Genomic DNA, 27,963 nt, shown 5'->3' with positions numbered 1-27,963 from the left:
CTGCCTAAAAGCAAGGCATGAATTTCCCCTGAAGGTGACATAAAGTTCTCTTTGTGAAGGTGTCCCCTCCTTCCCTTGTACCAGGAAGAGGAGAGTGACTCTCACCACTGGAGACAGAAAGTCGGCACTGAGATGAGTCTGCATAAACAAATCTTACTAAAATAACCCTTAGCTTCCATTAGTTTCCCTCATATATTTCCTAGTCACTTTCCCACAATTTATTGTCCCTTGAAACTCAAACCACATTTCCTTTGTTAACATGGTATATAAACATGTATGACTGAGACATTATGCTGTACACCAGAAATTGACACAACACTGTAAACTGACTATAGTTAAATAATAAAGAAAAAATGGTATATAAGACCCTGAGTCTAATTGCTTTTTTGAATTTCATTACTTTTCTGTGAATACATTTAAATATTAATAAAAAATATGTGCCTTTTCTCCCATTAATCTGTTATTTGTTAATTTAATTCACAGGCCCTAAGTACTGAATCTAAGAGGGTAGAGGAAAAGTTTTACTTCCCCAACAGTGGTGGGTTCCCATTTTACAGACAGGATGTTGAGGCTCAGGTAGCAATTGGAGGCTATGGTTTCTAGGGAAGGGGCAGTGATTCCTTGAAGCCCCAAGGACACATCTGAAATGGAGCCTGGGTCTCTTGGATCTCTATGCCCAGGAAGGGAGCTGTCCGGGCATGTGCACAGCATACCTGTCTCTCAGTTTCCATTTCCTTTGCCCTTTTGTCAACCTTCCATATGATGCAGCTCAGATCAGGAACTCGAGGGATGTGAGACCTGCGTCTAAGCCAAGCCCCCTTCTGCCTCTTAATTCCCTAATCCCCACCCCCAACTTTGTGTTTCCTGGGCAACTTACACTTGCTCCAGCTTAAAGGTGAGGGCTATGGAGGAGGTCTAGCCCCCCGGCACTCAGCCACAGGCTTGACCTTTGGGTCCAGAGATGTGGGGGCTCAGGCAGTGGGCTTTGTTCCCTTCTGAACAGGTGGCTGCAGCTTCCCTGGCTCCTGAGGGAACTGCATACATCCACCTGTTCCTTGAATAGCCCCAGCACTAAGGGAGGGGGAACTTTGCCAGGGGTCAGCCCTGCCTTGGGCAGGCAGCTGGTCTAGGAGTCTGTGGGGGCTGTGACTTGGGAAGTTGCCTGGTTAGGAAGTTAAAACTCTCTTTAGTTTCTTACTGGACTGATCCTTTCCTTGGTGCCACATTTATAGGAGGGACTCTGCCCACCCTGCTTTTTGGAGTCCCTCAGCCTCCTCCAACTGAGGTGAGCTCAAGGCTTGGGGTCTGGAGCAAGACCTTTTGGAACTTTCTGCTTTGATGCTATGGTAGTAATGGCCTTAGTAAATAATAGCTCACTATGGACCACATGCTGTTTATTCTGAGAACAGCAGTTCTCACAGGGGTCCAGAAACTTGGGGGCTGTTGGGACCATTTCAGGGGGTCCATAAGACTGAAATGTTTTTATAATAATGTTAAGATGTCCTTGGCCTTTATCATTTTCATGCTCTCACGCGTATATGATAGAGTTTCCAGGGGAGATTGGATATTGTAATAGGTGGAATGCAGAATCGGACATGAGAATCCAGCTGCCTTCTGTTAAGCCGACATTAATGAAATGCAAAAATGTAAAACAATGTTTCTCTTTTTTTGAAATTTGTTTTGGAAAATGTGGTTTTAAATTAAAAATATTCATTATCATTAGTAAGTTTATTGTTGATTGTGATTTAAAGACTAATGAATAGTTTTAAAAAGTCTTAGTTTTAATGTCTAAATGGCAAATAGCAGTAGCTATAACTCATATAAACAGATGTGCTCTGAGGTCCTCAATATATTTATTTTTTATTTTTTTCTTTCTCAGTATATATTTTTAAGAATGTAAAGGGGTGCTGAGAACAAAACATTTTAAAACTGCTGATGTGGAACAGGGCCCAATCCAGCCCCCTGGCTAGTTTTTTTTTGGAGGAGGGGAAGCCTGCCTGTTTTTATAAAGTTTTATTGGAACATGGCTATACCCACTTATTTATATAAGGCTGCTTTCCTGATGCAATGTCCAGAGTTGGAGAGTTGAGACAAAGACCCTCTGGGCTACAAGACTGAAAATATTTACTCTCTGCTCCTTTAAGAAAAGGTTTGCTGACGACTGATGTAAAATAATGCATTTAATCATCATAAATGGTTCTAATACTGTTCCTCTCTTACCGATGGGAAAACAGGCATAGAGAGGTTAAGTTACATTCCTAAGGTCACACAGCCAGTGAGACTGGAGCTGAGCCAAGCCCCTAGGTCAAATGGCTGACCTAAAAGTTGGGGTGTGGTGGATACCTTTGGTGAGTGTCCCCCTGCCAGGATCCCTGGAGCGCTGCCTACTAAGCTCTGTGGCAGGTGGAGCTTGTCTGCAGGGCTGGGAGCAACACCCAGACATTGCAAAGAGTGCTGGCTAGAGAAGTTAAAGCTTTCTCATTCTTAGCCACTTTCAAACCGCCTCCTTCCTGGGTCCCCCCAGAGAGACCTGGGGAGAATTTTGCAGAGAATATAAGGATGACTCCAATCCAGAAGCCCTTTGATTCAACTTTTTTTTTTATTTTTTTTTTATTTTTGAATGTCATGCAATAATTCACAGTCCCAAGCCCACAGTTTTCAAACAAGGTAGGAAAAAGGAAAAAAGAAGCAAAGGAAATCGGTGGTGGTGTTTTTTTTTTTTCTTTTTTCTTTTGTTATTTCAAGCAGGACCAAATGTCAGAAAAAATGCTTCTTTTTCTCAATCATTAATTTTTTTGTCCTTTTTAAAATTGTTTATTATTTTTTTAAATTGATTTCTGCAGGCAGTAATAGTAGGGTTTGGTATAACCAGCAAGCACTCCTGGGTGTGTCTGAGAACGTGTGTGGGGTATGAGTGTGTCTGGTGGAGGTCTGTGTGGGACGTTCGGTTTCCGCTTCGCTTCCGGCTTCTCGCCACACACGGGCCACCAGCTCGCGTTCACCAGGGGAAGGAAAGATTCAATTGAGATGATAAAACTCATCAATAGAAGCAATTTGTTATTCTCCCCGTTTTTCTTTTAAAAATGTTTTTTTTTTTTAATTTCCATTTTCCCCAAGGTTCTCCAAAAATGGCTGAGTTAATTCGAATCCCTTGGCTGTGTGGTTTGTCTGCCCCCGAGGGCCCCCCCGACGTGGGGGATCGGGGCTGGGTGGCGGGCGCCGTCGCTGCCCAGGAGCGGCTGAGGGTCTTTGCGGGACACCCTGGTGTGTCCCGGCCCTGAGGACTCCCTCCAGAGTCCGGGGTCGTCCGGCTGGTCCTCTCCTGGGCCTCCCCCGTGTGCTGGGCAGGTGGCAGCGAGGTGGCCCCGCGGCCGGTGCGGCTCCTCCCCGGGGGGCGTGTGCGTGGGGTGCATGGGGGGGGCCGGGCGGATGCGGGCGCCACCTCGCCCGGGCTTAGCACCAGTCGTCGTCGTCGGTCTCGCTGTAGGCTTCGTGCAGGCCTTTCCGGGAGCCCGGCCCGCGGGGCCTGGCCAGTCCGTGGGCCGGGTAGTAGCCGTTGGGAAGTCGCCGGCCGTGCCGGGAAGGAGAGGCGCAGGCCGGGCCCGCGGCCCGGGGAGTCCTGGGCGAGCACGCGTGGCGCGCCGGGGGCAGCGCGTCGTAGGCGGCGGCCCGGGGCTCCTCGCCGCCGCCGCCGCCGCCGCCCGGGCCGTCTGGCTCGCCGTAGTCGGAGCCCCGGTAGTAACCGTGGTGCCGGGGGCCCGGGGGTCCCTCGGCCGCGTGCGCGCTGGACGCCGGCCACCGCGCCCCGCCGTGGCGACACGCCCGGGGGGACTCGCTCCGGGCCAGACCCGGGACCCGCCGCTCCATCGCGGGCGAGCGGCTGCTGCCGTGGCCCCCCGTGGGCGGCCGCTCCCCGGCCAGAGGCTCGGCCGCGGGGCCTGGGTACCTCCGCGGGCCGCTGGGGGCCGCCCGGCCCGGCCGCGCCGCCGGCTGCTGCTGCTGCTGCTGCTGCTGCTGCGGGGGCCCCGAGCCGCCGGCCTTACGGATCACGGGGGAATAGGACACGTGTGGCCGGGGGGTGGAGGGGGTCTGGGGGAGCTGGCGGCGTCCCCGCCGTGGAGTGCTGGTACCAGATGTTGAGGGGGCTGGGCTTCCACTTACGGAACTACTGCCCTACACGAAAATTGAAACAAAGGAAATCAAAAAAAAAGATACAACAAAATCAACCAGAAGGAGACAGGAGGAGACACAGAGGACGGGAGGGTGGGGGGCGGGGCGAAGGAAAATCAGAGGAGAACAGGAGAGGGACCAGGAGGAGGAGGAAAGGGGGACACAGGACATTTGAATGGAAAAAAAGGAGAAAAGCAACAGCCACGAGAGGAGGAGGAGTAGGAGGGGAGGAGGGGGAGAGGAGGGAGGAGGAGGAGTGAGAGACAAGGAGGGAGGGGGAAATCGAAAACCAACACAACAAAGTGAAAAGAGAAATGAGAAATGGAGTTTTGTAAGTTTCGGGGTTAAAATAGCAGAAGTTTCAAAAATTACTCACAGGCGTCCAGAGGACAGAAATCATAATCGAAACAAAAAACGGAAGCCGGGTTAAAGGAAAGCAAAAGGCAGCAGGCAGCCAGCGTGGGCGTGAGTCGTAAAGACCACGCTGGCCATAAACTCAAACGTGATCCACAACCAAAGAGGAAGCAGCTGCAGGCAGGGAGCAGGTGGCAGGGGGGCAGGGGGGCTGGGGGGCTGGGGGGGCAGAGTGGGGAGCCAGAGTGGCAGGGGGCAGTGTCCCCCCACTGCTGGAGCCCCCCCACAGGTCGGGGAGCCCAGTGGTGGGCAGGGTCAGAGGTCACAGCAGAAGTGGGGACCCTGCCCATAGTGGCTGTGGGTGTGGGTCCCCCCCACCTCTCCCCGACCCCATGGGCTCAGGTAAGGGGTGCCTCCTGCCACACCCACCTGCCGGTGTGCCATGTGCTCTCGGCCCTCACTGGGTGAGCGGGACCAGCGCTGGTCCCGGGCCCGGGCCCGGCCATGGTCAGGCCGCTCCTGACCATAGTGCTCCTTGTCGGGGGGTGGTGGGTGGTGGTGGTGGTGATGGTGGTGGTGCTGCCGATGCTTCCGGTCCTTGGGCCGGCCCCGCTCCTGGTCTCTTTCCTTTGATGGCAGGTCCCCAGACTGGGTGGTCATGCTCAGGTCTGTCCCCAAGCCTGGGCCGGATGGAGTCAGACAGACAGACAGCTGTGAGGGAGGGGTGGCATGGGATGTGCACAAGGGAGGCCACTAAGGGAGTCTGCAGGCCCTAGAGAGAGATTCCTTCCCTGGGACCAAGGACAGCCTGGTGGGTATTGCGAGGGGGGACCTGTCCCCAGGCTCCGAGCAGCTCGGTCCCTGTGATCCTGTCCAGGCCTTTCCTTCCTCTCTCCCTCAGTATCTATCCTGCTTTGCCGCCTCCTCGCATCTCCCCTCCTCTGTCCCCTTATACAGCCTCCTGTGCCTGGGCCCTGCAGGGCGACCCACCTGTGTCCACGTCCGTGTAGCGGCCCAAGGAGCGCTCAGAGGCGCGGTGGCTGCGGTCTCTGCGCCGCTGGTGGTGCCGCTGATTCTCCTCGGGCGGCACCCTCTCCAGGGAGTAGTCATCTAGGCGCCGGGCCTTGGGGCCCAGCACAGAGGCCGAGCGCTTCATGGGGCTGGTGTCCGAGATGGTCTGGGGGGGACAGGCCGGCGGGCCGGGGTCAGCGGCTGGCACCAAGCAGTACCAGTCTGTCCTGCCCCAATGGCCATCAGTGACCGGGTTGTAACCATCCAGGGGTGGGGTCCGGGGGGCTGTGGGCCTCAGCTCCTGACCAACCAGGGTCCCAGGACTCCTCTGTCCCTTCCCAGGCTCCTCCTGGGTTCTGGCTGTGAGTCCCCATCTCTCTACCTCCTGCCAGGACGGGCAGGCCAGCTGAAGGGCAGAGCTTCCCCATCCAGAGTGCAAACCTGGAGCCTTGGGCACCAGGCAGCACAGGCCTGCCCTCGCCCTGCATGTGTGAGGAGCATCGCTGTCAGGCTGACAGGCCCAGGCCCAGGGCCAGGCACCCAGCACTCCAGCTCACTGTCCTCCTTGGCCAGCTGGGCCTGGACTTACTGCCCACCTGAGTCTGGCTTCTGTAAGGAGCCCTTGAGGGGCTGCCCTGGCATCTGAGACCCTGGGGGAACTGCCCTTTGCCTCCTTGGCCTTCATTCTGGGAGCCCACATGTGCTGCACCCCCAGGTCAAGCCCTGGAGAGAGGGGGCCTGTGGTTCTCTGCAGCTGAGAGAGGAGAGGAGGAAGATGGGGCAGATGTCTCCCAGGGCCTGGCCCAGTGGAGGGGCCGGCGGCACTGCCTGAGGCAGGAGTTTCAAGGGACACGGGGCTGCAGGACCAGAGGTTCAGGGGTGCTGTCAGGGGAAAGAGCCCCCTGAGAAACAGTGGGCCAAGCAGGGCTGCAGGTCAGGCTTCTTGGAACAATGGAGCCTCTGGCTTGGGGGCTCTGATGAGAAGAGGGTGGTGGAGAGGGAGGGAGGAGGGGAGTGGGGCAGGGTGAACCCCCCAGGTCACACATGGGGCACACAGAGAACACAACACATGAGGATGGGGCTCCACGGGGTGGGGAGTGTGTGCAGTCTTGCAAAGAAAGGGTGGGGTCCGAGAACAGGGAGAGATGACAGGACTCCCACGAGGGGGGGTGGGCGGGAAGAGGGGGCCGGAGCCCAGCTGGGTGGCGGGCAGGCGAGGTACATACACTGAGGTTATTCCCACGTGGCCGGCCCCTTCTCCTCTGTCACAGCCCCACGGGATGGTGCACACAGAAAAAACAGAAAGAAGGAAATAAATATAAAAGCCAAGAGGGAGTGGAGAGGTGGACCATGGAGGAGATGCCAGGGTGGGGGAGGGGAACCAGAGGGTGGGGAGAGACGTTAAAGTCCCCAGTGCGTGGGTGACCCCAGACCCAGCCGGCCATCCTCCCATGGGCACAGAGGAGACAGACAAGAGACACCACAGACAGATGGCAGAGGCACGAGACTGACAGATGGGACGGCGTGGCCGCAGGCCCCTGGCCCTGGGCTCTGCTTCATGCAATGCGCCCCAGCCCTGGCTCTGCTGACACTTGAAGCTTGGCGGCAGGGAGTGGCCATCAGCTGGCTGGTCCCACCCCTCTCCTGGGGCCCAGCAGCTCAGTCCTGATGTATGGGGGGGATGGGGCCCGTCAGGACGGGGCTGGGCAGCCACATGCAGGCTGGTTGCCTCCCACCCAAGTTCCCAGCAGCCAGAGGCCAGGCCCCTGGGTGACTCTGGCCGGGCCAGCACAGTACAGCCCTCCCCCGTGCAGACGTCACGGCACAGCACACAGGCAGCCTGCCACAGTCAGACATGCTGCCCCGCCTCTCAGGCGGGTGGGCAGCCAGCCATGCTTCTGGCCCCTCTGTCCCCGTGGGCTTGGGGCAGTGGGACCTTTCCCACCCCTGACCCAGCCCTGCAGCTGGATAAAGCAGCCACACAGACACACGTCAGGCACACACCTGCTCCTCCCCAGCAGCCCCCACAGAGACCAGACAGAGAGACGAACCCCCAGGCCCAACCCAGACGCTGCTAGCAGGTCCTAGGACCTGCCACGTTCCCCAGAGCGTGCCTGTGTGCGTGTGTATACGTGTTTTCTTGATCGCAGCTCTCACCTGGGCCTGACACGTAGCCTCCCATCCCCATCCACGACTCCCACATGTGTCCTCTGCGTCCTCCCGCCTCAGCACCCCCAAACAGAGCAGAGACAAACCAGTTGGCAGTGGCCACAATACCCGACCCTGGGAGAACCTCGGCCCCTCTCAGCCCTCTGCCAGGGCCTCCAGGGCCTCCAGGTGCGGCCTGTAGGGGCAGTGAAGCCTGGATGCTGCTGCCGAGGGTGCAGGAGGCCCTGCCCAAGCCGGGTTCCCTGGGCTGCTGGGGAAGCCGGGACTCCAGAGGCCCAAGCTGGCCCCCAGGGTGGCGGGTAAAAGCCCTCACCTGGTTCTCCGCGGGGAGGCGGGGCATGGAGGCAGCTCGGGCCTGGCCTTCCATGGGGAGGTAGTGCTCACTGTCAGAGTAGCCGTCTCTGCCCATCTCTCGCATCTCCACGGACTGCGGGGCAGATGGCGAGGCTGGGTGAGCCCCGGAGCTTGACGCGTGGACCCCAGGGGTGGCCTGGTGTGTGTGGAGCTGCGGGTGGGGGGCCCAGACTCCTCCCTCTTGTACTGCTCGGGCCTGGGAGCCACGGGGGCAGTGGCGGGACAGAGGCACCTGAGAGTTGGGCTGGCTATTGGGCATGTCAGTCGGGGGTCCCCGCTCTGGGCTCCATGTGCCCGTCTTCTGGAACATCTCCTGGGCTCGCTGGGTCACCCAGGAGGGGCTCTCCTTCAGGCCGCCTTCGTGAGCCATCCTGTGTGGGGCACACAGAGCAGCACGGTGATAGGTACTCGGGGGGCTTTCACACCTGGGACTGGCACCCCCGTTCCCCACCTCCTGGCCAGAGGCACACTCACAGGCCTCCTCCTGGGTCCAGCTGGGTGGAAGGGAGGGCGTTCTGGCTGGGCCCCCCTTCCTGCGTTGGAGATGGGGGCTCCATGCGCTGGAACATGAGAGGTGTCCGGTTCTGGGGAAGCAGAGAGCAGCGTGTGTGCACAGGGTTGGGGGCGAAGGGACAGGTGGAGGAGGGTGCGCTCGAGACTCAGGCTCTGGTCAAGGCTGCAGCGGGGAGGCTATGGAGGGTACACGCAGCCCACCCCTGGGGTGAAACCTCAGAAGTCATTCTTGACATCCACACCCCTGCTGTAAAACACACACACACTCTCAGGTCTGAGCCATCAGCCAGTCATCTTGACTCTTCCTTCCAAATCCATCCATAACTGTATCACTTCTCACCCCTTCAGGATCCCCATCCCCCCTCATCATCTCCGGCCTGGACCAGGGCAGTGGCCTCCTCCCAGGTCTCCCAGATCTGGCCATTACTCTGGATGGCCACCAGAGGGCACTTGTGGTACTCACTTCCCTCTACTGAGGGAGCTCCTGCCTCACTCTGAGCAAAGTCAAAGGCCCACAAGGCCCTGCATAATCCGCTTGGTCACCTCCCCACCTTTGACTCCTTTCACTGCCCCTCTTGCTCACTTGCCATACTGATTCCTTGCTGTTCCTCAAACTCAAACTCATGGTCCGGACTCAGGGCCTTTGCACTGGCTGTTCCCTCTGCCTGAAACTCTTCCCCCAGGTATCTGCTTGGCTCATTCCTTCTCATTTTCCCTTCAAGTCTTTCCTCAGGTGTCACTCCCTCAGCAAGGCCTCCTCGACTACCCCTTTCAAATCATATTCCCTCTGCCACAGCCCACCCCTCCCGCCCACTTCTTCCCATGACACTTAACTATTTTCTGCAACTCTATATAATTTAGTCATCTGTCATTGTTGGCATTTCCCCAACTGAAATGTCTGCTCTGCAGGGATTCTGGTCTGTTTCGCTCACAGATGCACCTCCAGGGCTGAGAACAGTGCCCAGCACACAGTTGGTGCCCAGTAAGTGTTGGTGGCATAGATGAATTAATCCAGGATTTATCTCCTTGGCACTGCCTGACTCTCTGGTGACCTGTGGTGGACTCTGGCCATACCCCACTGTTCTGGTTGGTCCTCGCAGCCTCCCAGTTGTTTCCCAGCCTGGGAGTCCCCAGGGCCATGGACCCGGGAGGGGAGGGCTGCCAGGGCTGGGCCGTACCTGCTCTTCACGCATGGCCTGCAGCTTCTTGGCCTTGCTCTGCCGGTAGTACTCCATGATCATCATGGCTGCATAGATCTTCCCCACTGTCAGGTCCGTGGCTAGGGGCACAGGGTGAGCTCAGGGTGGGCAGGGGCCCTGTATGCACCAACACCGCCGTCCCTGTGCCTCCCCTTCCCTTCCGCCCTGGCGGGACAGAGCCCCGGGGCCAGGTGGGGCCTGGCTCTTACACTTGTGAGGGGTGACCAGCAAGTCCAGTGTCTTCTGGGACAGGTTGGGCCAGATGGCCATCATCTCCTTCCGCAGCTCGGCATCCATCTGCTGTTTGTCGGCTCCGCCTACGGGTGGGCACAGAGAGGCCTTGACTAACTGCCTGGGCGTCAGCCAGCATCTGGGGCAGTGGCGAAGCCAGCTGCTCCTACTGACACACACTCTGGGGTCCTGGTTCTCAGTGGGTCTGCAGTGCCCTGTGGGCCTGGCCTGGAGGAGGACTGAACGTGTGGGCTCTGTCGGGTCCTCAGCAGGGCCAGGGCCTTGGAAGAGCGGTGTGGGGGACAGTCCAGCATCCAGAAGGGCCAACCTGGTTCACATTCACCAACTGCATGACTTGGGTGTTAGTTTACCACACGGTGCCTCAGTTTTCTCATCTTCAAAATGGGGGTGGTGGCAGTAGCACCAGCCTTACTGAGTTGTTTGAAGGTTTGGACAGTGTCTGCTGTAGGGAGCTGGGGGTGAGCCTCAGGGAGCAGTCCTGATGCAGGAGGTTTCTTCCTCAACCGTCTCCCCTCCCGTGAATGCTGACTTTGGATGTAGCTGACCCTTGGTTCCTCACCTCAGCCATGGTGGTCATGAAAGCTCTTTGGCAGTGATTCCCCCTTTGGTTGGCTGGCGCCCCATGATGAGTTCTGGCCAATGATGTGTGAGCAGAGTGAGGTGCCCCTTTAGGCATTTAAGGGCCAGTGCAGGACCCTCCCCAGTTCTCATTCCTTCTGTCACAGTAGCTGATAACACTGGGGACAGTGGTTGCACCCTCAGGCCTGGTCCCTAAGTTACCGATGAACAGAAGCCCCTGCCAATCCAGGAAGTTCTCATTTACTGGAAGTGGGATACGAATCTTCCTCAGTTCAAGACTGTGGGGCTGTGTGTTACAGCAGCACGTTCTCATCCACCCTGATGGATACACCAGACTGGCCCCTGCTGCTACTCCTGTTTCAGAGCCCCCAACCCTGGGTGCTAGGGGGCTGTTGCAAACAATTACTGGCAGGTATGGAAGGAACATTGATGACAGAGCTGGAGCAAGGCCCTGAAGGCTCCCTGCTGGGCCAGATATTAGTCCTGTGGTTGCTGGATTATGAGAGGAGGTCCAGGAGATCCAGGGGAAGGGCAGGGGCCAGCTACCAGCCAGTAGAGAAATATTTCTGTGTTTTAACAACCATCTATGGGGTCATGCTGGCTGAACAGCTGGCCCGCTCGGGCCACTCAACATCCCCCTTTGCCTCCACTCCCTGTCCACCTCTCACTGCTCAGCATCTGCTCTCCCTGCCCTTCCTCCTCCCACTCCTCCGCTTCCCGGGCGCAGCCTGGGGCGGCCTCTGGACCCCCTGCCCAGCTTCTCCTTCTCCGCAGATGTTGGTCAAAGCACAGACATGTGCCAGGCACTCCGTGGAAGTTTTGCTCATCTTTCCCTACGTGACTCTGGAGACAGAGGCCTTTATTTGGAGAAAAATCCTTCAGAAGGGCCTTTTCACAAGTAAGGCTCAGATCCTGCTCCAGAGTGAGGATATCGAGGCAGTGGGGAGCTGAACTGCCTGGACCAATGCCGTTGCCTCTGCCCCGGTCTCCCTTGGCTCCTACAGCCACAAGCGGGCGCCCCTGATCAACCAAGTCACGTGCCTCCTCTGCTTAGAGGCCCCCAGGACTCTCATCTCACTCGGGGTGATCACCCAAGTCCACAAGGCCCTGGACGATTGGCCCTTGTCTCTTCTGCTCTTCCCCTTGCTCCCTCTGTTCCAGCCACATCAACCTCCCCATGGCTCTTCAAACACACCAAGCGCTGTCCTGCCTTAGGGCCTTTGCATGGGCTGTTTCCTCTGCCAGGATGATTCTTTCTACCAATATCTGTGTGGTTCCCTCCCTCACCTTCTGCAGGTTCCTGCCCAAACCCTTTATCAAAGAGGTCTTCTGGCTACCTCTCAAACCAAAGCAGCCCCCCTCCCCGGCCCCCCATGCCTTTTTCCTGCTTTTTGTCTCTTCTCTGTACTTATCATGTCCTGCTGTTGTTCACCATCTCACACACTAGGGGGCGCACTCCATGGTCTGGTCTTCACTGCTGGTGGCTGCAGAGTCTCACGATGCAAGGGACTGTGGTCACTGGGGCCTAGCGGCATGGGGGCTGATTGGTGGGCCTGGATTCAGATTGACGGTTTGCCGGAGACTCTTGGGAAAATCCTCTGTGTGGCTGGGCTCCCAACACCCTTGACACCAACCTCTAACGGTTTTTCTTTCCTCTAGGGAAGCAGTTGGAATTAATAGCTATGTCTCCCGTCCACTGTAGCTAAGTGAGGTGCCTGGGGTCTCTGTGGCTCCTTCTCAGAGACACAGGAAGAGAAAGAAGAGAACATGATATTCCTGTTAGAAGTCCCTTTTTTTCTTACAGATTACACATTTCCTGTTTCTAGTGGAGAAAATGAAGGCGCCTGCCACTATGGACTGAATTGTGTCTGCCTAAAATTCATGTTGAAGCCCTAACCTTCAATGTAATGGCATTTGGAGATGGGCCTTTAAGGAACTAATTACAGTTCCATGAGATCATAAGGGTGGCCCCTAATTCAATAGGACTGGTGTCCTTATAAGAAGAGAGACAGACAGCAGGGGTGCATGTGCACAGAGGAACGAATGCCACGTGTGGACAAAGCCAGAAGGCAGCCATCTGCAAGCTGAGGAGAGAGGCCTCAGCAGAAACCAAACCTGCTGGCACCTTGATCCTGGACGTCCAGTCTCTAGGACTGTGAGGAAGGAAATTTCTGTGGTTTATGCACTCAGTCGCTGGGATTTTGTGATGGCAGCCCAGCTAAGATACTCATTCTTGTCGTCTCAATTAGGTAAGGGAGTCTGGTCAAGGCTTCTCACCCTATCAGCACTGTCGACATGTGAGGCCAGATCGCCCTTGACTGTGGGGCTGTCCTGTGCATACAGGCTGCTGAGCGGTAGCCCTGGCCTCCACCCACTGGTTACCAGCAGCACCCCTGCCTTACCCCACTGCTGACAACCAAACCTGTCCCCAGACTTTGCCAAAACTTCCCCTGGCTGAGAACCATCACCTTAGACTCTTTCTGCTTTAGTTCCTTGGGAAGTCTCATATTCAGGGTGGTCATTTCACACTTAAACAAAGGGAAAATCCTTAGGGTATTTCAAAGTGGCCCTCCCCTGGGGTCCTGGGGTCCTGGGGTCAGCTCAGGGCTGAATCCCAGGTTTATTCCTCCTCCAGGCACAGGATGGTTAACACCACGGCTCCCAGGGACAGAAAGTCCCCCTGTATGCAGGCAACAGTCCTCCATAGACCGGTTATGTCCCAGAGTTTCTCACCTGAAGGGTCCTCCCCTCCCCCACCTTTGCTCCGCACACCTTGGGTGAACCTGCTCTGTCACCAGATCTGTCCTGTGCAGTCCAGGACATTCAGTAGCATCTTTGGCCTCCACATGCCAGATGCCACTAGTACCAGCCCCCTCCCAGTTGTGACAAGCCAAACTGTCCCAGATTTCCAATCCTCTGCTGGATGATGGACGCAGCCCTCTGCCAGCTCTCTTGCAATCTCTTGCTCTTTGGTGATCCATGTGCCACTCTCTCTGCCCTGATGGCCCATCAGCTGCCAAGTCGCCTCCAGCCTGCTGTCAGGCCTCCGAAACCCACTCTGGGCAGGAGGGCCATGACCTGTCCACCAGAGCTGCTCTCGTCAAAGGGACCAGTGGTGACCTGGCCCCAAATCTACTGGCTACTCTTGGTCCTCGTCTTCCTTGGCTGCTGGGCAGCGCCTGACACACTGGGGATGCCCTTCAGGAGCATGCATTGCTCTGGTCTCCACCCTCCTCCCTAGCTGCTCCTTCTCGGTCACCTTTAATGCTGGGGTTGCCCCGGGCTCAGTCTTTGGGGGTCTCTTGGTTCCCACTCATCCCCTTAGAGAGCTCGTCCAGTCTCTTGGCTTAAAATCTGTCAGCATCTGATGCCTCTTGATTCTACATTTCAGCCCAGCCAGACTCATCACCTCACTTCCTTCAGAATCTTCTGGGAAGGCCCCCTCACTGGAAGTGTAAGTTGGAGAGCCCGCTGCCCACCCCCCATCTCCACATGCCACCACCGATGCCAACCTCCTGCCCTCCCTTCCCCCTAAATCTGCCCCTCCCATCTCCTCCCTGCCCCAGGCAACGGCAGCTGGCAGCTCCGTCCTTCAGGCGCGGGGGCCCTGACCCCTCGGGGTGGCCTTGACTCCTCTCTTTCCCTCATACCTAGTATCCTATGCATCGGCCATCTGGTTGTCTAGACTGCCAGGAAATATCCAGAATCTGAACCCTCCACACCCCTTCGGTCTAAGCCGCCATCCTGCGTGTCACCTGCGTCCAGTCAGCCGCCTCCCTCCGGGGCTCCTCCTAGACCATTCTCCCCACGGCCGCTAGAGGGAGCCTGTTCAAATGTGAGAGGGGCCAGGTCCCGCCTCTGCTCCCGTGGCGCCCCGGGCTCAGAAGGCAAGTCAGTTCAACCCAGCCCCGAGGCCTCTGCACCAGCTGGTCCCTCTGCCGGGAGCATTTTCTCCCCAGGTCTCCGTGCGACTCCTTCACAATCTCCTCGGGGAGGCCTGCCCCGCTGGAGTGTAAGCTGCGTTCCCCACGCTTAGAGCAGTGTCTGCACACAGAGGGCGAGCTCTAGGTATTTGCTGAGCGAGGGGATGAGCCCTCCGCGGCTCTGGCTCCACCGCCACCCCCCACCCCATCCTACCGTCTTCGCTGCCCTTACCCTTGGCGATCTTGATGTCCAGGGCTGTGCGGATCAGAGCCATGAGGGTAGAATTGAAGTGGACGGTATTGTCATCCGCGACAGGCAGATCCATCCGCAGGAGCCGCTACAGAAAACCAAAGGCAAGGACCGTCATTCCCAGGCACCCATCCCTGGTCCCATGAGCCAGACCCACCCTGCCCGGGGAGCCCCAGGAAGAACTCTGAAGGCAGCGGCTAGAGTGCCCCCCACCCTCAGGTTACCTGTCCCACTCTTCCATTTCCCGATTTCCCACGGTGGCCCACAGGGAGGGCCTGGGGACCCTCCTATGCTGCGGAGCCCCTGCCCGGTCCTCTCCCGCCCTGCTATCCCCTAGAGCTGGCATTTCCACGGGTGGCCCAGATCCTTGCCCTGCCCCAGAGTTCTTCTGGACAGCTCCGTTCCGTTCTGACCCCAAAGAAGAGCACAAGCCAGATTGCAGCAGACATGCAGCAGCCAGGCAGAGGGGTCCATGGCCACAGCCGCTGGGGGGGCCGCCGGCTCCCCACCCCCACCCCCGGCTCGACCCAGACCAGACCAGATGGGCACAGACCACATCATTCCTCCAAGAAGCGGCGGGCAGGCGGCCCCCCCACCACTGATGGGGCGGGCCCCTCGCGGACATGCAGCGAGGCCATGACACACAGAATGGCAGACAGGGGCTCATGCAGACGGAATCTCGAGACTCATTCATAGCTCCGTGGAAAGTATCTCAGGGGGCATGTCCGGATCTTGGCTCTTTGTGCGATGGCAGGGGGAAGGGGTGAGGGGGCGTTCCCGTGGCCCAGGGAAGAAAAGATTCCCTGTTTCCCAGGCAGGGGCTCTGTCCCCCATGCTTGGTGGGGTGGGAGAGGATGCAGGGCTGGTGTGCACCAGCCCAGGCCGAGGTGGCATGGAGAGGGACACTGACGTTCACTGGAGGATTCAGACACAGGTAGGCGGGAAACAGTTGGAGATGGGGAGGGGGATGGCAAACTCAGAGCAGAACATGAGAGATGGGGTGGAGGCAGAGTGAGGATGGAGGCAGCAGACAGGGACACACAGACTGGGCCACTGTGCACAGCAGGTTGTGCACGGCACAAAGGGCTCCCCAACTTCGAAATCATGGCTTTGTGTATTTAAATGACACCTTCCCAGCTGATAGCAGAAAAGTGTCTTGTTTTCACATTGGTGGATTCCAACAATTTTCCAACAGACCAAGTGTTCTGTGGAAAGGCTGCTCATTTCAAATTTACACAAAGGTGCTTTACGGATCCGTAGTGGCCCTGCACAGAGACCAGGAAGGGAAGGGCACTCTCTCCCTCTCTCTTGTACACGCTCACACACCCACCCCCCAACCTCAGTCAAGCAGAGACCAAGAGAAGGGACAAAAGGAAAACCAGAGAAGGGACAGGTACAGGGAGAGGCTGATGGGGCCACCTCACTCTGGCCTTGCTTGGGAAGAAGGCGTACACGGAGGTGGGAAGAGGAGGAGAAGGAGGAGGAGAAGGAAGAAGAATGAGGTTGCAGGGAGGCGGTTACACGAGGCAGGAAGGAGATTGACAAGGGGAGGGAGGACTCTTGTAGACGCAGGGCAGCCAGGGTGGGTGGGAGAATGGAATGATGGGACCATTGTTTTTTTTGGAGGGGCTGACAGTAAAGGTCATTCCTGAACTTCTTGTGGGTGAGTTGGAGGGAACAGAGCATCTGTCCTTGGGTGCCAAGGGAGATTCCGGGACAGGGGTCTAGAGGGGTGGCCCGGCCCAGCCGCCTGGCGGCTCCTTCAGCCAGCATGCACTACCCCCCCGGTCGGCCATGGTGCCTGCCCGCCCCAGGCCCCCGCCAAGGCAGCGTGCATGGCCTGCATCAGGGTGCCACGGTCCAGGGGTCCAGCTGCGGCCCGCCTGCCCACTCTGGAACAATGGAGAGGCATGTTGGGGTGTCTTGAGGGGAGATGGGTGGCATAGGGACAGGGAGACTGGAAAAGCAACTCCAGAGGGAGGGAGAGGGGGAGAGGCTCTGGGTGCTCCCTGGGAGGTCTTGGATCCCCCAAGGCCCTGGGTCAGAGATCAGCTTCAGGTGTGCATGGGGGATGGTGGGACCTGGGGCCTCAAGATACAAAAGATGGGGCCAAAGCACCCACCCCTGCAAGGCACCAGCCCAGGTGTGGACCCGGGGGCTACTCTGGGCACAGCGGTGAACCCGACCTCCCGAAGTGTGTTTGTGTCCAATTTGGTTAATGGGGGACCAGGTGCAAGGGGACCTGGGGGCTCCCCTCCTCCTCCCCCCGGCGTGTCGGCCATAATGGAGTCTCAAAACACCAAGACACACTCATCAGAAAGGACGGACACAGTGTGCTGCTTAGAGTCAAGGGATGGTCATGATCCATGTACTCGAGGAGGAAAGGGGAAAAGGAAAAAAGAAAAAGAAAAAAAGAAGAGTAACGCTGGAAAAAGAGACTCGGCTGGTTGCTCCTGGTCAGCACTGAAAAATCCCCAGTGCCCGGACGTCGGTGGTCAGCAAGGGTTAGACTACCTTGTAAGCCACTCTGGCCGGACACTTCTTCCCCAGACCCAGGGGCGGAGACATGTGTCTCAGCATCTGATACATGTCCAGGTAAGGCATGCGGCCCCTGGCAGCACCGAAAACAAAAAACGGGAGTGGGAACGGAGAACCAAAGGAAGAATGGGTGGAGGGAGGGGAAGAAACGGAAGAGGCAAAAAAAAAAAAAGAAAAAAAAAACCAACCAAAAAAAAAAAAAAAAGACAAAAAGAAAAATCACACGATCCGAAAAGAGAAAGATGCAGAGAACGAGAAAATAGATATTTCAAATAAATGGAAAAGAGGAGGGAAAAAAATGGAAGAGGTAATTAAAAAAAGATTATTTCACTGCTTACGAGCAGGGGGAGAGAGAGAGAGAAAAGAGAAAAGTCAGCTTTGCTTTTGACTCTGAGCCGTGGTTCTGGTGGAATGTGGGGGGAAGGGTGGGGTTTCTCACTCTGGAGGGCCTGGAGCAATGCTTTTGATTCAGTGTCATTTAAAAAAGTGGGTAATGTTCTCTGGTTTGGCTGAGGCTGGTCTCTGAGGGGGCCCGAGATGGGGAGGAGGGGCCGGGGCGGTGGGAGGAAGGCTGGGGGCTTTGGGAGGCGAAGGGTGGAGGGGAGAGTGGAGGAGATGGTAGTGGGGGGAGGGCAATGCAAAGTTACAATCCCCCCAGGATGTGTCTGATTCGGGGTGCCGTTGAGACCCCGGGATGGGCAGCTTCAGCTCAGAGCAAGCAGAAATGGCTGAAGGGAACGGAGAGATATATGTTCCATGCTTCGTCAAGTCTACGTGACTGCATTCTGTGGGCTAAGAGAGTTTTCTAGTTTAATGCAAAAGAGAGAGATGGCTCTGTTTTTTAGATTTTATATATATATATGAAATATATATATTGAAGAACCCCAAGCCACACTCATTCCATGGATGCTAGCAGGTTTTAGTGGAAATCAAACCTTGCAAGCAACCCTATGAGGACATTTCTTGCCTAAGCCGAGAGGGGGAGATATTACACGCAATAAACTGTACATATCCTTATAATGAATCCGACCGCTGAAAGGAGAAGAGAGGGGATTAGTGGAGGCACGGAGTTGAGCTGCGTTCACGCTGGCTCCCCGTGCACACAGTGAGATCACAGTGCCGGGGACTGAGAACCCCCTGGCTGGAAGGAATAGGGGAGCCATGGGATGAGTGAGGGTCCCTGAGACCGTCCCAGACACTTGCAGATCCCGGGAGCAGTGGGGCAGAGGGTTTCATTTGGAGTGGGCCAGGAGCTCTGGGCTGGGGTTTGGAACCTCCCCCAGGGCTCTCTGTGTCTCCCTTCTCCACAATCTATGTGGGCTACACTGGGGCTGGGGGGCTCGTGGAATAGAGGTCAGGGGGACAGCATCCAACTGCTGTGACCTAAAATCAAAAGAGGAAGAGTTAGGAACCAGTGGAAAGTCAAGCCCCAGCCCCGCGGCTCACCCCAGCCTCTTGGTCTCATGGAGGACTTATTCGGGGACTGCAGGAATGACAAGGATCCACCCCACCCTGCCTTCCTCGTGAGGCTGCACCTCCAGTGCACAGGCTGCTGGGGGTCCCCATTTCATGCTTTCTTGGGCCCCAAGCTCAGCCTGGACTAGAATCCTCAGTTTCTGGTTGGGGGGCTCTGAGCATCGGGATGGCACCTCTGAGCGTCCCGCAAGGGTTGAGTGGGCACTCCACACACATGTGCAGGGTGGAGATGATCCTCTGAAACCATCACCTGTCAGGAGGGGGCACTCTGGTGCCTATGGAGATGGAAGAGCTCATGCCCTTGGTGACCATGAAGATGCAAGGACAACCAAGACTGTGTCCTCTCCCTTGGTCTTGTGTGACCACCTGCTCCAGCGTCCTGGGATCCCAGTGAGAGCTGGGTTTCGCCACTCTGATCTTGCAGCCAATTCTGTCTGCCCAGGGAGCTAAGCCAGCCTTTCTCCCCACACTCCCAGGAGAAATGAGGCTGCGAGGCCTCTGGCTTCCTGCCTGGGGCCTGGCTAACTTGTCCTCCCCATCTGGAGGACAGTGGGGGGCAAGAGAGACTCGTAGGAGGTGAACTCATGGTGGATTTCCCCCCTCACCTCCCAGAAAGCCTGGGGTTTGGGCAGTGGTGGTACCCAAATCATTTTAGCCAGGATGGGTGAGGTTGCTGATTCTCATCTCTGTCCTCTGACCAATCCTCCTGAAATCCCAGCCAGCTCCCCAGCTTAGACTGTACTCTGGTGCCAGAGAAAGGTAGGCAATGTGGCTGGAGGATTCGGGGTGACTGCTTACCACGCTGCAGGGTCGTACTCAGCCCAGACACGCACGTACTCATCCAGGTGGTGGGGGCCCAGGATGGAGGAATCTCGGGTGAGGTACTCAAAGTTGTCCATGATGACGGCAACAAAGAGGTTCAGCATCTGTGGGGACCCCGGGGGCCCAGAGGGAGTGCGGAGAGCGAGACATATCCAAACACATACACACAGGGGCCCGAGGGAGGGAGGGTGGGAGATAAAATGGGAAAAGGGAGACAAAGAAAGAGATGGGAGAAGACAGAGGAAATACACATGCTCACAGAAGGAGCCCAGAGACAAGAGAGATGGAGAAACAGAGATGAGGGAGAGAGACAGAGACAGAGATAAAGATGGAGACAGAGAAAGATACAAAGAGACAAAGACCAAGAGTGATGGATAGAGACAGAGAGTTGGAGAGAGAGGGTGGAGATGCTATGTGAAACAGGGGCCAACACCAAGGGGACCACCATGACCCCAAATCCTCCCACACCTGGCCCCACAAGACCAAAGTGAACACTCCATGGGCCAGACTTTGTCATGTTTCCATTCCCAGCACAAAGAAAGCACTCAGCAGATATTTTGTGGATGGATGGATGGATGGATGAATTTTCCTGCCTTTGTCTGCATCTTTTAGCACCTTTTCACATGCTCTTCTAGCCTTTAGCACATGGGGAGCTTGCATCAGTCTTTCCTCCAGACCTTTGTAGCTGTTGCTCCCTTAGTGGACACCGTTTTTGTCTCTTTGGGTAATAGCATCTGGGGAACCTCCTTCCTTTAAAATTAGATGCTGTTGTTGGGTGTGGCTGACCCCGATCTCATGGCTCCACAGGTGGTGCTCATATAACCCAGGCTTGTGATTGGTTAGGGAGGGGCACATGACCCAAGGTGGCCAATGAGAGCCTTCCCTGGGCGTTTTGCAGCCATCTTGCTCTACCAGGAGAAAGTTTGAGAATAAAGCCAGTGTGGAAGAGAATAGCAAAGAGGATGGGGCTTGCTATTGCCTGGATCCAGCCTCATCTGGACTTTTTAGTTATATAAGTTAGTGAACTATATATTCTGCTTAAATCAGTTTCAGTTGAGTTTCTGCCACTTGCAACCAGTTTGATCACCACGTGGTCCTATTCCTGCTCACCATCCTGCGGGCCACTCTTTGAAATCTTCTTTCCCTTAGTCAGAGTCTCCCCTATCAAAGCACACATCAAACTGTACTGCTACTGTCTGCTGACTTGTCTGCCCATCACCCTTTCAAACTGAGAGAACCGTGTTCTCTCCTTATATTCCCAGTGCCTAGCATAAGGCCTGGCACATAGTGGGCAGTAAGCAAATGTTTAGATGTAAACATAGTAGGTGCTTAATAAATGACCTAGGTAATTCTAGGCATCCCTAACTTTTATTTTTTATTTTTATTTTTTGGGGGGAGGTAATTAGGTTATGTATTTATTTATTTATTTAATGGAGGCACTGGAGATTGAACCCAGGACCTTGTGCGTACTAGGCAAGCACTCTACCACTGAGGGGGCATACCCTCCCCCTTTAGGTGTTCCTAGCCTTCTTTTAACTCACCATTTCATACTGATTGAGCACCTGCTGTGTGCCAGTCACTGTCCTAGGGGTTGGGGATGCAGCAGTGACTAAAAGTGGAAATTCCTGACTACAGGGGGCTGATGGTCAAGCGCTGTAGATGTCTTCTAGGGCACTGTCCTTCTCAGACGGGCTGTGCTATAAGAGCTTGTCCTCACACGCACCCACAGCTGCTTAGGCAAGGGTGGCCATCTGACCAGGGGCTAGGGTGGCCCATTTAGACTCTCTTCTGGGAATCTGGAACTGGGTAATGGACCCTCTGGTCAATGGATGTGGACACTGGCCTGGGGAGGGGGTGCGCTGTGAGACTGAGGCTGCCAGACTCAGTGTGAAGCTGCTGGCCTGAAGGAGGTGGACGCGTTGGCTTTTGCCGACAGATGCTGGTGCCTGGGCTGAGGTCTGAAAACAACACCTCCCCGGCTCCCTGGGCAGCTGACATCCTGGGCGCCACAGTCAGGAGGCCAGACTGGGGAGGAGAGGAGGAGGCGCGGCAACTCCTTCTGCTTCCCACATGGCTCTGTGCTGTGGGTTGAGCTGTGTGCCCCCAAAAGACATGTTCAAATCCTAGCCCCCAGTGCCTGTGAATGTGACTTTATTTGGAAGAAGGGTCTTTGTGCATGTCAGCTTAGGATGAGGTCATACTGGATCAGGCAGGCTAGATTCAATATGACTGCTGTCGTTGTGACAGACACAAGGCGAAGGCTGTGTGATGACGGAGGCAGGGACTGGAGTGGTGCTGTCACAAGCCAAGGGATGTCTGTGGCCACCAGGAGCTAGAAGAGGCTGGGAAGGCTCCTCCCTTAGAGGCTCTGGAGGGAACGTGGCCCTGCCCACACTGCGATTACACTTCTAGCCTCCAGGACTGTGGGAGGATAACTTTTTGTGTTTGTTTTCTGGATTTGTGTAGCTGTAGTTTATTCATATTTGTTGTTGTATAGTACACTTTTGTGTGACTAGTTGACAATTTGCCCATTTTCGTGCTGATGGGCATTTGGATTGTATTCAGGTTTTGGTTAGTATAAACAAGGCTGCTATGAACATTCTTATACATGTCTTTTGAGACACATGACCAAGAGCTGTATTAGACATTCTGCTCCCTCCCCCACCACCCACCAGGAGACACCTGATAATGTCCGGAGACATTTTTGGTTGTCACATCTGGGAGGGTGGCGGGGCATGTGCTACTGGCATCTAGTGGATCAAGGCCAGGGATGCTGCAAACATCCTACCATGCACACAGTGACCAGAGAATGATCCAGCTCCCAATGTCAACAGAGCCGAGCGTGAGGACCCCTGGTTAACCTAATCCCCGGCTCCAGAGAAATCCACAGCCCTGAGAAGGAGCCGGGTCCAGGGAGCCCACCCGCACAGGTCCATGGACTCACCAGAAACGAGCAGAGGAAGATGAAGGAAACGAAGTAAAAATAAGCAAATTCATTGCCGCACTCGTGAGTCAGGATGCCCGAGTTCTTGTCACACGGTTTCCCGCTGAGGCAGGAAAGCATGATGTTGTGCCAAGCCTCCCCAGTGGCACTCCTGAGGACAGAGAGGGGCATGAGAGACCTGGGCACCTAGCCCTGGACACCAGCGCCTACCCCCCCCGCCCCCGCAGGGAGGCAGAGCCTTGAGGTTAAACACTTTAGCTCTGGAGCTGGGCTGGTGGGGGTTCGAGTCCTGGGTAAATCACTTCTCTCTGGGAGCTCAGAGAGGGGGATTCTTATCCTTGGCTGTGCATGAAAACCCAGGAGGAGGGCGTTTTAAAAATGCTCATGCCAGTGCCCCACTCTCACCAGTCTCCCACAGGGCTGGAGACATAGGTCTGTTTTAAAAGCTTTCCTCTCTCCAGGTGATGGTAATTTCTTACTTCTTTCTCCCCAGGTTACTCTGCTCCCAGCACACTGGGCTCCCGGCTGTCCTATGACATGTCAGCCTTGCTCCTGCCTCAGGGCCTTTGAACTGCTGTACCCTTCACCTGGACTGCCCTTCCTCAGATATCCACATGGCTCCCTCTCTCCCCTATTTCTCTCAAAAATCACCCCACTCAAGGGAGGCATGACCTATCAGCCCTCCAATGCTTTTTATTTTTATTTTTTGGTTGTTGTTAGATTAAAAAAAATTCAGTGTGACAAAATATACATAAAATCTATAATTTTAAGCATTTTAAGTGTATAATTCAATGGTAATAAGCCATGCAACCATCACCACTCTCTACCTCCAGAACCCTTTTATCATCCCAAACTGAAAGTTTGTACCCCATTAAACAGTAACTCCCCCCCCACCAGTCCCTGGCAATATTGATGCCACTTTTATTTCCTCTATAAATTTGCCCATTTTAGGTACCTCATATAAATGGAATTGTACTTTATTTGTTCTTTTGTGCCTCCGTGTCTCTCTTAATCTTGAATTTTATCTCCTCGTATCCTCTATAATTTGATTATTGGTTGTTGTCTGTTCCCCCACGGGGATATAAACATCAGAGGGCAGAGAATGTTGTCTCCTTCTGCTTTGTTCCCAGTATTTATAGTGCCTGGCACACAACAGGTGCTCAATAAACCTCTGATGACTGAATGAAGGAAACCCTAAGTGTAGCCAGGATTAAGAATCAAGCCTCAGGGTCTATTCAGAGTCTATAAGCCTGTTTTCTCATCTGTCAGGTGCGGTTGCCAAGAATCCGTTGCCAAGAATCCGTTGACAGGATGGTCAGGAGAATTTAATGAGATAATGCCTGAAAATACCTTCATGTTTGCGTGCCAGGGCCTTCAGCTCCTGATCTGCCAGGGTCCCTGGACCCCCCACGCCCACTCCAAACGTCACTGGAACAGAAGGTGGAGGGCACGCCCCCCACGGGAAGAGAAGGGAGAGGACACGCCCCCCACCGGAAGAGAAGGATGAAAGCACGCCCCCCTCTCACCGGAAAAGCAGCATGAGGGCCTGGAAAAAGGTCCGGAAGTTATTGTGCTCAGTGATTTGGAAGTCATCCTCGTCACTGTCCTCGTCCTCCACGTCAATGCCAATGTTGCCAAACACCTGGGGAATTGGATGTTGATGACTAGGGGTGGCCATGTCCCCCAGTGGCTCCACGAAAACTCCCCTCAACTTTGAGGGCTGCCTCTCTGAACTGAGCTCCTCTGCCCCACCCCTGCCTAAGGGTGGTGGCTCTGCCTGGAACATTAGGGGGCTGGCACTCACCTGCATCCCAATGATGGCGTAGATGAAGAAAAGCATGGCGATCAGTAGACAGACATATGGCAGGGCCTGATGGGAAGGAAGGTAATGAAGAGTGCTGGGGGCCCCTTACCCACACCGTTTCTCTCACCTGTCCCAGTGCACCACCCAGCTGAATTGGGGGGGCCACATGCTGTGCCAGAGTGGTGCCATTGGGTGGTGGGCATCCTTGGTGGCTCTTGAGAGAGTCCCCTTGGAGCTCTCAAGACACACCAGGGGCAGGAAGTTGGACAAGAACTCTGCATGTAACACCTCAGCAAGGTGTATCATAGAGGCATTTCCATCTGAGTTCTAGATTCAGCCAGTGCAGGCAGGGGCGGGGGAGGAATCCTGATTTTTGTCTCAGCCCTGGGCTAGAGGCAGGGGCAGGGGGCTGGGGCTCACCTTGAAGGACTGCACAAAGGTCCAGAGAAGAATTCGGATGGTGTAACCCTGACGGAGGAGTTTGATGAGCCGGGCAGCTCGGAAGAGGCGGAGGAAACTCAGGTTGATGAAGTTATTCTGGGGAGATGGAGAAAGAGGGGTGACCATCCACCCACCCCCAGGGGCTCAGAGCTGTCACCACTCACAGAGGCCCCTACATGAAGCCAACCAACAGGAAAAAGCAAGCCAGACCCCAAATAAGGAGGGAGAGGAGAGAAAGCACTATTAATGCAATGGTGCGGAGGAAAAAACTCGAAAGAAAGAAAAAAAAACCAAAGTGGGGGTGAGGGAAGAAAGGGTGAAAGGGAGGAAAAGGTATCAACTCAAAAGCATAAACCCTCCCTGCCAGCCCCACCCACAAAGGGGAAAGGAAAGAAAAAGGAAGAAAGAGAAAGAAATTCAGGTGGGTGGGGTGGGGAAGAAATAACAAAAGAACAAGGAAAAGAAAAAAATATCCGAATCATCCAATCAGGAAAAAAATCGAGATGGTTTTTGTTTCTCCCAACAACCAAATGCACTGAGACGATAGGACACAAGCGGGCAAGTTGCCGAATCCATCACACGTGTACGATGCACAAACACCGGGGTGGGGGCAGCCAGCACGCTCAGGCCTGGTGGACATGTGCGGGTTCGGAGGGCATGTTACGCTCCGGGCCAGAAATGCATCTGTCGTGGGACTCACCGGGCACCCTGCCCTGCCCTGCCGAGCTGCCCACCCACTCCTGCCCGCCCTGACCTCACCCCACGGCCAAGAGGAGCAGCGGCTCGAGCCAATCGGAGAAGCGGAAGAGCATCTTTTCTTACCCCCTTGGCGAGCGGGAATGGGGAGGACGGGAGGGAGCTGGGGCTGTTCGGCTGCAGGGCGAGTCCTCGCTGCCCGCTGAGTCGGAGAAGATGCATTTGGGGCCCTTTCCCCCCTCTCAGGGATGGCTTCTCAGCTTCTGGGACTGGGTGGAGTAGCACGGGACCAGGCCTGCGGGAAGCAGGAAGTACGCAGCGCCCGTGGGTGGGTGAGCTCACAGTCAGCCCAGGCCCACCGAGGGGCCGGTGCTGGGGGCCGGGAGGTGGGGCTGTCCCTGCCCCCAGGACCTCCCTGGGTGGACCTACATCTGCTCAAAGGCCCCTGTCGAGTCACTGCCTCTACCTCCTCCCGCCCAAGCCAGAAGAACTCCAGGTCAGGGTAGGGTGGGGTCGGGGTGGGGAGACAGCTGTAGAGATGGCAGATCTTAAGTGACCGTCCAGGGGCTTGCCAGCTGGGACCTCAGGGGGTGCTGGTGGGGTACAAGAGGCTAGAAGTCACAAATACACCACATCTGGCCAACAAAACTGTTTTTGGGGTCTGAGTAGTTTTCTTTTAGAAAATCAAAAATAATTGACAGTGTTTAAAAGTCAGATTTTTGCCCCCAAATCTGGCTTTCTGGCAACCTTGAGGCTGCTTCTGCTTGTAGTTGGGGCTCAGCTGTGGCTGCCCACCTTGAAGCAGACGGCATGTTCTTCAGTTTGCGAAGCTCCCACATTCTAGAAGTGGGATTGGTTTCCTGGCTTATGGCATCTGCTTGGCCCCCCAGAGGCACTGAGTTTGAGACCCTGCTTCAGGGAGGCATGGACACCACCACTGATCAGTGGGCTGGAGGCAGGAGGGTCTTTACCGGATCTGCTCTATGGGACCTGGAGGAGCCCTAGATATAGGCCACGCAGCAACAGTGGCCCAGCTGTTACCCTGCAAACGGCTCAAGGGTGATCATACAGGTTGCCCCAACAGTCTCAGCACCCCTTTTGGTTTCGAAAGTTTGGACCGTGAATTATATGGGCATCCTATTTGGTGGTTCCCAAGGGCTTCCCAGGCATGGGATCTCAGCTCTGGACTGGGAGCTGAGGCAAGGATGGGAGTTCAAGGAATTTCTGGGGCTGGCAAGAGGCCCCTGGGTTTGCTGGCAAAGTCTAGAATGTTCGCTGGGATGCATCAGTTGCCCCTTAGGCCTCTAGGATTGGGGAGGGGTGTGGGGCTCCGACCCTGACCACTGGGCCCAACCACTAGTGGGAATGTCTCAAGCGCCTTGAATAAACCCCCAAACCCAGCATGGCCAAGAGTCACCCTCTGTGCCCTGCTGACCTGACTCCCAGCCCTGCCTGGCCACCCAGCTCCATCTGGGGACAGGGCTGATGGCCCAGGTGTCCCCAGTTCCCTCCCATCCACCCCCAGAGTATAAGCCATCCCTTCACGGGGCAGGCCATAACATGTGGACTCATGCAAAGGCAAGCAGGCCCTGGAAGCAGTCTTGGGGGGCTCGGGGCAGAGCAGGGGTGGAAGCCTGCCGCCATGCGGGAGAAGCAGGGGGTTTTGCAGGGAGACACGTGCAAAGAGCATGCTGCCCTGCTTGGAGCCAGGGAGAAAGGAGACACACGGAGGAGGTAGGGGGTGGAGATGAAAGAGGGTTGGGTGACAGGACAGGGGAAGGTTCTTGTCTGCCCTCGTCCACCCCTCTGTCTCCTCCTGGCTCTGCATAGAGTCCTGCAAGTGCTCACAGAACTTCTGATTTCCTTCTTCCTAGCGTCCATCTTTTTGTCCACATCCGGGAAGGATCGCAGGCCCTGGAAGGCTTGCTGTGTTCAGGGGTGTGAGTGCTCAGAAGGACATGGGAACCACCCACCAGAGGTCTCCTGAGAAACGCTGACATTTGCAGACCGCACGCCCCCTCCAGCCCAGACCTTGCCTCTGAGCTCCAGACCCCATAACCACCTGTCTATCTGACTTCTTCCAGGATGCCCTTAATGGCACTAAAGTCCTCTTTCCCTACCCTGGCCCTCTCCCGGCATTCCCTAACTTCCATCTCCTGGTTCACACCAGTCTCAATCCCTCCAAGCACCTCTCAGCTCAACCCAGACCCCACCAATCTCCAAGTCCTGGAGAGACCCCTGCTCAGATGGCCAGTCCTCCCACTGTTCTCTGCCTCCTCTGCTGTCATATCTCTCTGGGATTCCCAGTCTCTGCCTCCTCTGCTGTCATATCTCTCTGGGATTCCCAGTGTTCACTTCCAGCCCATCCCTCTGCCTAGCCACACTCTGCTCTGCAGCCTCTGATCACGCCTCTCCTGCCCCAAATCCTCCCAGGCTTCCACAAGGCCCCAGGGTCCTGTCTCCTTCTG

The 27,963-nt window shown here is 55.9% G+C and overlaps 1 protein-coding gene across 1 annotated transcript in view; it reads right to left on the bottom strand.

The window, feature by feature from the left end:
• Positions 1–2,580: 2,580 nt before the first annotated feature.
• Positions 2,581–27,963, bottom strand: part of CACNA1A (calcium voltage-gated channel subunit alpha1 A) — a 268,920-nt gene continuing 243,537 nt past the window's right edge. The window contains exons 35-50 of the mRNA XM_032465487.1: positions 24,779–24,895; positions 24,359–24,424; positions 24,081–24,196; positions 22,555–22,705; positions 19,587–19,714; positions 17,289–17,385; positions 14,757–14,862; positions 9,980–10,087; positions 9,750–9,850; positions 8,533–8,642; positions 8,291–8,429; positions 8,018–8,131; positions 6,762–6,797; positions 5,515–5,701; positions 4,954–5,204; positions 2,581–4,173 (exon numbers count right to left, since the gene is read on the bottom strand). Of these exons, the coding sequence (XP_032321378.1) occupies positions 3,454–4,173; positions 4,954–5,204; positions 5,515–5,701; positions 6,762–6,797; positions 8,018–8,131; positions 8,291–8,429; positions 8,533–8,642; positions 9,750–9,850; positions 9,980–10,087; positions 14,757–14,862; positions 17,289–17,385; positions 19,587–19,714; positions 22,555–22,705; positions 24,081–24,196; positions 24,359–24,424; positions 24,779–24,895 (2,547 nt within the window). The 3' untranslated portion in view covers positions 2,581–3,453. The remainder of the gene's footprint in view (positions 4,174–4,953; positions 5,205–5,514; positions 5,702–6,761; positions 6,798–8,017; positions 8,132–8,290; positions 8,430–8,532; positions 8,643–9,749; positions 9,851–9,979; positions 10,088–14,756; positions 14,863–17,288; positions 17,386–19,586; positions 19,715–22,554; positions 22,706–24,080; positions 24,197–24,358; positions 24,425–24,778; positions 24,896–27,963) is intronic.

This window comes from Camelus ferus, chromosome 22 (assembly GCF_009834535.1).
Source record: "Camelus ferus isolate YT-003-E chromosome 22, BCGSAC_Cfer_1.0, whole genome shotgun sequence".
NCBI classification, from domain to species: domain Eukaryota; kingdom Metazoa; phylum Chordata; class Mammalia; order Artiodactyla; family Camelidae; genus Camelus; species Camelus ferus.
This window is presented reverse-complemented; position numbering and strand designations above follow the sequence as displayed.